At 42.6% G+C, this 12,722-nt stretch overlaps 1 protein-coding gene across 1 annotated transcript in view; it reads left to right on the top strand.

Moving 5' to 3' along the window:
• The first annotated feature begins 1,890 nt into the window (after positions 1-1,890).
• The window catches only part of PTGFRN (prostaglandin F2 receptor inhibitor), a 112,656-nt gene continuing 101,824 nt past the window's right edge, over positions 1,891-12,722 (top strand). Inside the window, exon 1 of the mRNA XM_072993995.2 lies at positions 1,891-2,077. Coding sequence (XP_072850096.2) covers positions 2,023-2,077 — 55 coding nt within the window. The 5' untranslated portion in view covers positions 1,891-2,022. The remainder of the gene's footprint in view (positions 2,078-12,722) is intronic.

The raw sequence follows: 12,722 nt of genomic DNA, 5'->3' as shown, positions 1-12,722 counted from the left end.
TCTAAATACAACCCATGGCAAAAAAAATTTACATTCCCCAGATACCAGCATCTAGCAAGACAGCCAGAAGGATAGTACTATGGATGGTATCACAAACCACTGAACTATTTGTGATTGGGGGAAAGATCCTTAAAATCACAGCTGTTCTTTTGGAATCTGTGTAATTGAGAATTTGTTCATTTGTCTCTATCTGGTGAGTATATGAAGAAACCTTGCTTTCTGTCTTCTCCTTCAGCAGAACCATAAGGGTTGCCTCCTTTCTGAGTGCTGTGATCAGGTATCTACTTTCCTTGAAGTCAGTGGTTCCCAATCTTGGGTTACCCAGGTGTTCTTGGACTGCAACTCCCAGAAGCCTTTCACCAAAGCTGGAGTTTCTGGAAGTTGCAGTCCAAGAACCTCTCCCTTACCCAAGGTTGGGAACCACTGTCTGTAGTGAATTGTTGTGGAAGGACTTTCCAATACTCAGAGCAAGAGGCTTGTGGATCCTTGCCCTATTTCGAAGTCATTAGAGTGGGAGACAGTGGCGGAGAAGAGTGACAGCAAAAAGTCCACCTCCTTTTTTTTCAGTCTTCGCTTTTAATTGTCAACACCAATCCTAAAATTTGCCCCATGAGTTTAAATGCATTCAGTTGGGGAAGAAAGGGGCACTCTCCAGCGGCCTGCAATGAGAGGGCTCAGTTTAGAGACCGCGCGGAAATCTTGTCTACTGAGGAAGAATCAAGGTGTGTGACTAGACTCCCAGGAAAGCGTGCGGAAGATCAGTCGCGGAACTCGCAGAGCGCCGAAGGCACGCGACCAGATTGAATTGAAGAGGCTGCAAGCCTAGTCAAGCTCCTCAGGGACCTACTCCTGAGGAAACACGGGTACTACAGGAAGCGGGCACATAACATTAGAAACCTCGTATCCTATTCACAAGACAACCCCTCGCCTTCTTTTGGAACGTGCGAGACCACACACGCGGTGCCAGACAAGACTCGTGCACCGCGGCCAGGGGGCGCGTCACCTCCCCATTTTCAGGGGCGAGGGCCATCCCCGCCTGGCCACGAGGTGCCCTCGCCGTCAGGAATTTTGCGACCCCCCCCCGACTTCGCTGTGCCTGCTAGTCGCTTTTCCCGTCCACGGACTCTCGCCCTACCCTCCTTGCTTGATTTATTCATTTCACTGTCGGATTCGGGCGGGAGCAAGTCCAGCAGAGAACGGTGGGCCTGGGTTCCCTTCTCCCCTTAACGCGGGACCGGGTTCTCTAATTCGAAACGGCCCTGTGCCGTTTTGGGAAGCCAGCGCTGGAGAAAAGACAGACAGAAAGAAAGGACGGCGCGTTTGGCCGCTGGCGATAGCCGCCGTCATGCCGCGCACCGCGGCCAGGATGTGGGGCGTGACAAGCTAGGTAGCTGCGAGGTTTCGTGGCAATCTGGGAACTAGTTGAGGGCTTGCCTCGGCCACGGCGAGGCGAGGCAAGGCGGCGCGGGGACTCCCTGGGCGGTGCTGTCGGAGGGCAAGCCGCCGCCGCCGCTGCTGCTGGCAAACAAGGAGTGCCGTCGGTTCGCTGCCGCCTCTTTCCTTTCTTCCTCCCCTTTAAGGGTGGGGGCCGGGCTGGCTTCCCCTCGGCACCTGTGGGAGGGGGCGCGGGGCGGGGGCAGGGAAACTTTGTCTCTGTGGTTGGCTGCGCGGCCGGGCTGAGGAGGGGGACGACGGCGGCGGCGGCGGAGGAGGAGGAGGAGGAGAGGCGGGCGGCTCCACCGTCCCTCCCTCGCTCCCTCCCGCCGGCTGCCAGGACAAGCAAGCCAGCGGCCGCGGGGAGCGAGCGAGCGAGCGAGCGAGGGCTGTTTGTTGGTCTTTCCCTGGCGCTCGGGCTGGTTTTGCCCCTCCCCCTCGCGGAGGCTCCACTTGGTGGAGGCGCGACTGACCCACCGACCGACCGACCGACCGACCGACTCGGGGCTCGGGCTCCTCCTGGGCGCGCTCGCAACCTCTCCCAGCCTCCCCCCCGCCCGCCCGCCCGCCAGTTCTGGAGGCAGCGGGATGGGGCACCGAGGGGAGAAGGCGCCCCTTCTGCTGCTCCTGCTCGCACTGTTCGGTGAGTCCTTGGACCTGGGGAGGGGGCGAGCGAAGTCGGGGTGGGGAATGACACGAGATGATGGGTGGCATGTTTGCGTGTGCGTTGCGCGCTCCCTGTGTGCGAATGAATGAATGAAGGAGAAGGAATTGCGGGGGGGGGGGAGAGAGACTTCAGTGGGTGGGGGAAGATGGGGGTACGAGAGGATCTCCCATTAGCGAATCGCCCTCTGGGACGCTGCGTTTACTTCACGCGTGTGGCTGTTGGGGTGGGACGTTTGCGATGTTAAAAGGAGGAGGGGGGGACAAGCTTGCTGGAGAGCCATGTTGTTTTCTCTGGATGCCTTGCCTGCTGTGTTAGGGTAAGTTCTTACTTAGTGGTGGACAAGGCGTTCTCTCCATGCTCAGAAACCCTTTGTTGCTTATTACTTGCTGGATCGCCCAGGATCTAGTAGTTCAAGGGAGTTCCTCAGGTACTGTACGCCCCAGGTGTGTGTTTTTTCTTCTTCTCCAGATGGATATTCTGCTCTGTGCTGTGTAGAGAAAAGGAGACTTTAATCTCGTGTTTAAGTGACATATTGTCATCTTCTACTCACTTGGTATTTTAAAGTCATTAATTCTTTGGTGTGTTAGAGGGTTGGGGAAAGAAACCTACCTTTTACTCCCGTTTGTCTCTGGCAAGGCAACTAGTCTGGGCTGAGTCCCTTCAGTCATGTATCTTCAAGAGGTCTTTTCCTTATAGCTCGCTCGCTACCAAGGAATAAAGAATGTTGGCCTCTTCTGTTTTGGACTACAGGATGGCTGGTTTCAGCAGTTGCCCCCTTTAAGGTGTGACTGCATTTAATCACTGTGAATTTTCTAATCTAAAGTGTTAATGCTTTTAATGCATTGAAAACAGTGTCTAGTTTTATTGTTCATGCCCAGTTCTCTGATTAAGCTTTATCCACTTCATTTTATTTTACTCTCTGCTTTGGGGAAAATGCTTTGTGAATGTCTCCAGAAGTTCTTTTCACTTCATCTTTTTTTCTTATGATGTTTAGATTAATGGAAACACAAGCTTCTTTTAGAATTTACCAGTATAGGTGTCTAACCTTTTTTAAAAGTGTCATAAAACAGGGATGAGTATAACTGTCTATGTATCTTCTTGGTGTTCTGGAAGTCAAATCAGTTCTTGAATTCAGAGGTGCACTGGCACTAATTTTAGTGTTGTTAATTTGTGTTCTCAGTATACTATGCTAATTAATGAATGACACTTCTGTAATTGCTAAAAGTTTTGTAGACTGTAGAGCAGCTGTCTTAGTTGCATTCCGGTGCCAGACAAGAAAAGGTGTGTTCCATGCATGTGTTCTGAGTCTGACTGCTAATGCTTGGGAAACTTTGTAATAGCACATTTTTAAATAAGATGTATGTGTGAGGAAGTGAATAAACTGAGAATCTGTAAAAGGGATTTTAAGAAGACACTCTCAAAGCTTCATAGCATGTGAAAACCTTTTAGAGACTGTGTAATTGACCTGTAAGATGTCATATTAAAACTGTAGTTAAATCTTGCAAAATTTCATTTTCTAAACGTTACTGGATTTAAAACTTTGGTTGGCTTAAGCAAAGGGTAATGACTTGGAACATTTTGTGGAAATACTGCTTTTCTTGGGTATTATCCTAGTTATAATTAGTCACAGAGTATTTTAGTACTTCAGAACTGGTGAAGATCAGATATTTTTATATATAAGGCACTGCAGTTCATACTAATAACCCTTGACCTGCAGAGCTGGAAGGGACCCTATGGATCATTGTGTCCAGCTCCTTTCAAAGAGGCACAGTGGGGAATTGAACTCCCAACCCCCAGATCTGCAGCCAGGGACCTAAGTCATTCAGTAGCCAGCGCGATAGGAATAACCCAGATTTCATTTAATTTAAATAACCCTTTACTTACAGTATTTTGTAGAGTTTGCTGTTGATGTTCATTTAGCAGAAAAAGAAGTTTTGTCCTTCAGCAAACATAGTCCGAGGTACACTTTCAAATGTGGTATTAGTCCTAGGTTTTTAGCCAGGCTTGGCCCTTTCACATATACAGTGAAAGAGCCATATTCAGATATACTGAATCTAAAAATTAAAAGGGTCACATGAGTATTTTTATGTGTGGTCTACCTATCTCTGTTTCACCTACAGCCTCCTTTTCAATTAGGTCTTTAGTTGCCTTCAGTGGTGAGATGGTCTGTGAGAATAAAAGGGGCAGGGGAGTCAAAGAAGGAGATGAGTAGTCCCCTTTAACCTGTATGTCTTCCCTGCTCTAAAAGTTAGATGACCTTATTGCTCTGTTCGCAGTTTGAGCAGATCTTAATACAAACAAAGGAGTCTGACACTATACCATTTTTTTTTTTGAGTTTGAAAAAGTCACTTTGGACAAACGCATGCTGCTTGTGATGCACTACTCAGAATACTGATGGAGGAATTGCTTGTGTAAGAGTGCCTTTATGTTCAGATGTTATTACATGTGGAAAAACTGAACAGCAGAGAAGAGGCTGCTGAAAGGTATGCTCCTATCTTCCCTTAAGGGTTTTTACTTAGAAACAAAGTCTTAATGAGAGGGAGCTTCAGATTCCTTGTATGCGTGCTTAGGCCACCAGCCTTAGAAGAATCAGGCAGTATTTGGCACAGCTTGGTAGGACATGAGCCTATGAAAATGAGTTAAAAAAATAATAAAGTTCAAGAAAATATGTTGCTAACTTATATGAAGTATACTGTGTTATATTGTGTGGGATCAAAGGTCTTATATGCTAAATTGATAATAATTCCATAGTTACATAGTGACTAGATCAGGTGAGTATATAAGGAAGTGTGTCATTGTTGGTGAATTTAGAAGAGCAAATTGTATAATTGATTTCCTAAGGAAGAGCCAAGGTGTACATCTGGAGGAAGGGTCTAACCTGGTTTTGGGATATTAAGCTCCGCGGATCACAACATCACTTCCTTTTCCAGGCTTTCCAGTCTGTACCTGTGAACAGCACGAGAACAGCTCAGTAATCAAATACAATGAGAAAGACCTGATAAATCTGCATAGAAAGATGCTTTACAACTTCTTATTCTTAGAGTTGTATGTATCTGTAAACTGAGCAAGTGTCAGGCTTTCTAGTCCTAATTAAGACAAGTAGTTCAATTTAATTAAAAAATCTGCTTCTTTCTTTTTGTGGGAAGGGCCTTGAGGGAAGCAGGTGACTCATGTTATACCTCAGTAAGAACATTCCCAATCAACTTAAAAATCCCCAGGTAATCAATATTTGTCTTACATGCTTCAGAGTGTGCTTTTTTCCTTTTTCATTTCCAGCTTCTGGCTAGCATTAGGGATCTTTCTGAGAGCTTCATTTCACGTCCATTGTTGTTTGCTGTGGCTTGTGTTTCCAGCTGTTTGATTTCTTTGATGCTGCAAACAGTTAGTAATTTGAATCAAGGTTTAATTCAAACCCTGCAGTTAAAGGCTTCCAGTAATTAGTTGTTTGTCTGCTCATAATCACGAACTTCATGAAACAGTTCTTTGCAATGCAATTATAGTAAAACAAGAGAAAGAATAAAGGACTTTGTCCATTAGATATGCTGTATGGCAGATCAATAATGGAAATGGATTGCAGAAATAGAATATAGTCCTGGTGACTGACTAGCATGAAATAAACTGGTATTGAGCTACCTGTTCTTTTTCTAGTGCCAGTAGTCTGATGTTCTCCACCCCACCCCACTTCTGTAATAAATAAAAGAACATATTTTCTGTTTTGCCGTCAGTGACTCTTAAGGGTAAGATTTGTCCTCCTCATTACAGCAGGATGGACTTTTACCTATAACTTGCTCATTGTAGGCTGGCAAAATCTTTGCTTGTTCTTTCTCCTCTCCTGCTTAGCTCCTCATTCTCAGAAGTATTCCAAGGCTGTGTAAAACAGCTACAGGCACATACACTCCTCCCACTGATTTTCTGAGATAATTGTCATGAGTGGTCAGATCATGAGTGGTATTTTGGCAGTTTATTTTAACAGAAAGCACAGTGAACAACTTTGTACAGATTTAAGAAATGTCTGTCTGAACTGTGTTACAGAATTAGTGAAGTGCCTATACATGTACAGTACACTCAATAAAGGATCAAAAGAAGATGTGTCCTTGAGTTTGCAGGACTTGAGCAAGGGCTGTTGGTGATACGACATTTTTGAAATCACTAATTCATAGGATCACTGTGCATCAGGAGTGATTTGATGGTACATAAGAACATCATACATATATATGAAGCATATAAAATAATATATAATTACCCCCATCCCATATACTTGTCATGACAAGTAAGGATCCAATTGTCATTCTTTGTTGTACATGATAAAACTCTGTGTATACATGATAGGGAAAAAAAGGCATATCAGTGTTGATTCTGAGGTGCTTCCAAATGTGCTGGACCTCAGTTATCACCCTCCTCAGCAAGGCCATTGACCATGCTTTAGGGGGCTGAAGGAGGCTGAAGTCCAAGACATCTGGAGACTGCTAAATTGCCAGATGTTGTTTCAGCTGTAGATCATGGCTTGGCAACTTGGCACACTCCTTATGCTCTTTTTACTGCTAAGCATTGGCCATACTGCCTGAAACGTCTGAACTTCGTAGTTTAAAACATCTAGAGGACACCGGGTTGTCTGCCCCAGTGTAGGTAACGTATAGTCAACCATGGTGATAAATTGTGATGTTAGTTGGTGCCTTTACCATGTAAAAGAACTTCTTGCTCCTGACCCACTTCTTGGAAGAACCACACTGATAGCTCAACACTGCTTCTGCTTAGTTATTTATTTAAAATATTTGTACCTTTCTCTTAAAAAGGACCTGAGGTGGCTTACAGTTTTTTTTTTAAAAAGTATAAAAAGCATAGAATAAATTATTTTAATATGTAAAAAGTGTTAAATATGAATTTAAGAACTAAGAGTACTAAAAACACACTTTGGGAGCATGAGATGGGATTCTGGCTATCTTTTGCCCCTCACAATCTTGGATCTGTAACACCCCTTTTAAAAATGTTATATTTTTTTCTAAATTAAATCTGTTTTTGTTTTGGGGCCTTTATTTATTTATTCAAAATATTTTTACCCTGCCTTTCTCCTTAAAAAGGACCCGAGGCAGCTTACATCATTAAAAGACATTATTAAACGCAACCACAGTGAGTATACAAATACTTAAAAGGTTCAAACAAATGCCACACAAAAAAACACAAGCAGCACCAAAACACATTCAAAGCAGTAAGGTACAGCAGTCCATTTAAAAACTCCACTCAGACAGCCAGTTACTAAGAGAAAATTTGCCTGAAGGGGAAGGTCTTTGCCTGCTTGAGGAAGCACAGTAAAGATGGGGTCAGCCTAGCCTCCTGTGGGAGGGAGTTCTAAAGTCTGGGTGCAGCAACAGAGAAGGCCCTCTTCTGTGTATCCACCAAATGCACCTTTGAAGATGGAACATTCTTTGGTCAAGTTCACAGAATAATGGAGTTGTAAGGAGCCTGTAAGGCCATTGAGTCCAATCCCCTGCTCAGTGCAGAAATCCAAATCAAAGCAGATCTGACACATGATTGCCCAGTTTTCTCTTGAATGCCTCCAGTGTTGGAATACTCACCACCTCCTGAGGTAATCAGTTCCATTTTTGTACTGCTCTAACAGTTAATAAGTTGAAGCTGTGGGATGCAGCTGGGAGAGCATCTTTAGGAGTTTGGGGCTGGGTGCCATCAATATGCTTATCATTGGGGTCAGCTGAGGCCATGCAGGTCCTGGACCAATGTCTGGAGGCTAGATGAGGGTGTGTAAAGTGAAACTGAATCCGAAGAAGATGGAAACTCTGTGGTTCATGGTTCCCAACTTTGGGAGATGAGTTGGAGACTGGTTCTTTTTGGAGTTGCTTATTAAGTGGAGTTTGGAGGTACAGTATTCCTAATTTTTGTCACTGAAGGCTTGTGTGAGCTTAGTGGCTTGGAGTGCCTGGGCCCAACTTTGACCGTTCTATAAGCTATGACTATTCCTGGACAGGGACAACCTGACCTCAGTAGTCCATGCACTGGTAGCCTCCCAGTTAGACTACTACAATGCAGTCTGTATAGACCGACCCTTAAAAATGGCATGGGTGCTGCAAGATGTGCAATATACAATGGCTAGGCTGCTACTCAATGTGATTTTGTGGATAGAATGATGGACCTAAACTCAGGAGGCCTGGTTTCAAATCCCTACTCAGCCATGGAAGCTAGCTGGAGGTGTGGAACTGGTAAAACCACTCCTTAAATATCTCACTTACCATGAAAGGCCGCTTGGTCACTATAAATCTGTTCTAACTTAACATGGCTCCTAATTGGAATGTGTTTCAGACCCCCACATGATACCAGTTCAGAAGGACTTGCTCTGGTGCCCAGTGTGCTTCCAGTCAGAGTTCAAGGCGGTGATTGTGACCTACAAAACCCTTAATGGCTTAGAACCCAGATATTTGAAGGAGTGCCTATCTCTATATAAACTTGCCTGGTTACTAAGATCTAGTGGGAAGGCCCTCTACCAAGCCCAACCATTAAGAGCTGTGTGTTCGGTGGAGACATTGAGAAAGGCTTTCTTGGCTGTAGTACCTCAACGATGAAATGCCCTGCCCTTGGAGGCTTGACTGGTGCTAACATTGACATCACTTCAGTGTGCAATCAAAACATTCTTATTATTAGAGTGTTTGGAGGTTGAGCATTTTGGCTTGTGCAGGTTCTGGTGCAATGGTTTTCATGTTTTTGTGTTTTGAACTGTTTTAATTTAAATTGTTTTAAAGAGTTTATGTTTCTAAATCATTTTATATGGCTCTGTAACCTGCCCTGTGATCTTGTTATATAGGGTGGACTATAAATGCTTTCAGTAAATAATAAAAGGAGTTTATAGACATAGATAAGTGAGAGAGAAAGGTACTTAAAACTATGAAGGAATTAGAGTAATCTCTTATAAGCAGAAGATGAATAGTTTGGGCTTATTTCTTTTCTTAGTTGCTGGGGGGGGCAGGAGAGGATGGTGGTGATGGGGAACAGTAGAGATTTAGAAAATTATGAATGGTGAAAAGAAGGCAGAAATAATCCTTTCCATTTTCTTATATTGGAACTTTATGTCACTAGAAGAAGCAAATTGCCTGATGTAGCAACCAAAGTAATTATTTCTTCACACTACAAGTAATTAGTAGTTTGCACCTTTTAAAAACATTGGTTGTTGGGGGAAACAAGAAGAGGCTATTGTTTTAATTCCCTACTTGTTGAGTTTCCAGAGACAGGGGCTGCTCTAGTAATGGTCTCCGGGGTCCTAAATTGGCAAAGGAGTTCTTAAGGAAAAGCATCTCCAAATTTTGCAGGGATCATGGTGGGGGCTGGGAGTCACTATTTCAGCATGCATTGTTTTGAACATGTGTCTATTCTATATCTTGCTGATATTCTTGCTGTGATGAACTTTATTGACACTAAGCCTCCTGAGGGTTTGGTAGCTTATTGGTTTAAATAAAACAAAATGGTTGTACTAATTCACACTAAGATCCCCAGGGATACAAGTTCTTAATAGTTTCATTGCCCTGTGGAACAAGATGGTGGTATTCATTAATGATTTTGAAGATGGGAAAGTAGTGAAAGTGGAAAAAATAAATATTGATATAGTGTTATATCAATATTTATATATGTATAAATATTGATATGGCTCTCTCTCTCTCTCTCTCTCTGTGTGTGTGTGTGTGTTCTATATATGTTCTATATGTATACATATATATTGTAAACCTTTGGATCCATAAAGAACCATGAAACAATAAATCCAGAACTGGTAAAAACAGTGGAAATTTTTCACTAAGCAGTCTGCCCAATGAAGTGCCTATGACTGGAATGCAAAGCTCTAATAAAAAAAAAGAGGTTTGGGAAGGGAGATATTTGAGGGAAAATGTTAGGTTTAATCAATATTCTTGTGTGTTGTTGGTTTATCAAGTGTTACGTTAAGGGTGAAGTTGACCATAGGTATTTATGCATTGTATATACTGAAAACATCTGAAAATTGGTGAGAATCTTTAATGGAGCCTCTTTGTTTGTGATGAAAGGACTCTGCTTTAGCAAAGACCACATTTCTGTATCAGTACTTAAGATGCAACATGAAATTTAGCACTCTTATGTCAAGGACAAATGCTACACTATAGTTCATCATTCTTGTGATATGTGAATTGAATTAGTTTGTGCGCCCTGTATTATGTTCTTTGAGATTTTTTTAAACCTTTGCTGTGGGTTTGTGATATAAACAGGATTTAATATGCAATTCTACTCTTCATGAGTTTTTTTGTGTGTTTTCTTCTCTCCCCTTCTGTAGCTGCACAACCAGCTTTGCAACGTGAATTGTGTCCCAGTGTTATTTCAGTAAAGGAGGGGCATGTAGATATGTATTCCTCTGTAGACAAATATTTAAAATCAGGGTTGGGGCAGGATAGAGGTGGAACCAATCCAAGAAAGTGAAAGTTAAAATATTCCCAGTTTCTTGAAATAGCATGAAAAGTCTGCCCAGTCATGAATGTGTTTATTGGGGTGGTGGGATTGAATGGTGTGCAACTGTATACATTTTTATATTTTGGAAAAAGATTTGTTTAAGTCAGGTGAGTTCTATGAATTGATGGAACCCCTGTTTTGTCAAATGAAACAGGTATTGTGAAAGGGAGTCTAAACTGATTGCATTAGATTTTTAGAACTGAGAATGAGGAAGTACCTGAAAGTTGCTTCTTTTTGCAGGGAATGCTATCAGGAAGCTGGGAATGCATGCTAGAATGCAGTACATAATCAGGATAGGTTAATGGTCCTGAAATGGGGGCTGAACATGTTTGTAATAGGGTTTTTTTCTTTAGTTTTTGCAATGCTAAGGTTCCTTAGTCAGCAAACAGCATTGAGTTTCCACACACCTGTGATATTAGTTTCATCACCTGGACTCCTCCAAACAACTTTCAACCTGGATTGTCTGTCAAACTACTTTTGTCCATTCCTGTGATTTAAAATGACAAATTACTTCCACCACATTTTTTTACTTGATCCACAGACACTGACAACTGCCCTTTTGGGAACTGAATTGACTTTGAGGACACAGATCAGCACTTGCTACACACATCGCTTGTTATTATTATATTATTATAATGATAGTTTATTATTATTTTAAGAATAAAGCACAGGTTATGGTACTACTCAGTTACTTGGAAATTTGGAGGTGTGTTCCCCCCCCCCCCCAACTAGAATAAAACCTCTGTGTGTTACAGAGAAAGAAGGTCTGCACACTCTTTTACCTCCTGTTTGGGGTTGTATATAAAGTCTTCTGTGTCAGCCACCATCTCTCAGCAACGTATCTCACTTGTTTAACATACCATCGTAGTGTACTGAAGAAAAGCAGTTGCAGGGAGAGCCGTGCAAATAGTTTTTCATTGGGTTTTCTGATGCAAACTAAATGGGGCTGTGGTGGAAGGCAGATTAGAAAGAGAGCAAGCAGACTAAGTGTTTCAAAACTGAGATTACCAACAGTATAGGAGAGACTAAGCTCCCACCAGAACAGTGCCCTTTACTTTTGCCCATATAAATGAATAACTCCCATTAATGTGGGAGAAAGCAGAGAACTTCATGTGGAGAAACTTGTTATGGTAGGAAGGCTCAGTTACCTCTGGCAAGCGTCCCCATGTGGGGAAAGAGGTCTCTGCTCCCTTTCATGAAGCTTTATAAGAAAGCTTGTTCTCTAATAGAACTCGTTAAGCCTCCTGCTTTTTGAGTCACATTTAAGGGCCTGAGAGTATCTGTGTTCTAAAATGCTGGAAGGATATCTTTGGGAAGAAGAAGGGGAAGCAAGAGTGATTTTGGGAAAAATTCACCACCCTTGCCTCCTCATCCCTGAGATAAGCAGAGAAAAAGTAGGGATGTGATATGGGTGGAATTGTTCATTGTGTCAAAGATGATGAGCTTTCAGGTAAATCATAACACTGAGGAATTTTCATAACTGGAAATGACAACTCTCTACCATCAGAGAGGATTTATTCTTCTCTTGTTCCTTCCTATTACTTCCTAAATTTACTTCCCATGTCACCACTGTCCAGTCCCTATTCTGTAATTCTGTTTGAACCTTCCTAAGTAACTTTCCAGGTGCTTGTAGAATGATCCGTTATATGCTTATGCCTGAGGGCCAGCTAAATTAAACTATTTTCTTTTACCTGTGAAAACCCCCAGGTCTTGACCATCTTCATGTAAGCATAAACACAACATGAGAGCTGACAGATCAGATCAAGCATTTCTATTATCTTATAGCTGGCTTTGCTGCTAGATGTTTCTGATGGTGCCCACTTTAGTATTGCCCACAGTGAGTGCTTGCTAAAGAGACTGCTCATGGAGAAGAAAGGTGCCTTGCACACTGCTCCCAAACGAGTAAAACTCTATCTGAATTAACATCAAATAGGAGACCCACTTTCATATTGAAAAATTGTCTCTGTACTCTATTTATAAATATCCCATTCTCTTTCTGCATAGCCACCTGGAGTGAATTTGATATGAAGAGGAAAGGTAGAACTTTGTAATAAAATAATCTGGCAGAAGAAATTGTTGATGACAATAAAGTGAGATTGTTCTAAACTGTGCGTGTTGAAGAAAAATAGGGGGAAAGAGAGCATTTAAA

This window comes from Pogona vitticeps, chromosome 3, assembly GCF_051106095.1.
Source record: "Pogona vitticeps strain Pit_001003342236 chromosome 3, PviZW2.1, whole genome shotgun sequence".
NCBI classification, from domain to species: domain Eukaryota; kingdom Metazoa; phylum Chordata; class Lepidosauria; order Squamata; family Agamidae; genus Pogona; species Pogona vitticeps.
The sequence above is the reverse complement of the archived record's forward strand: the minus strand, read 5'-3'. Positions and strand labels throughout refer to the sequence as shown.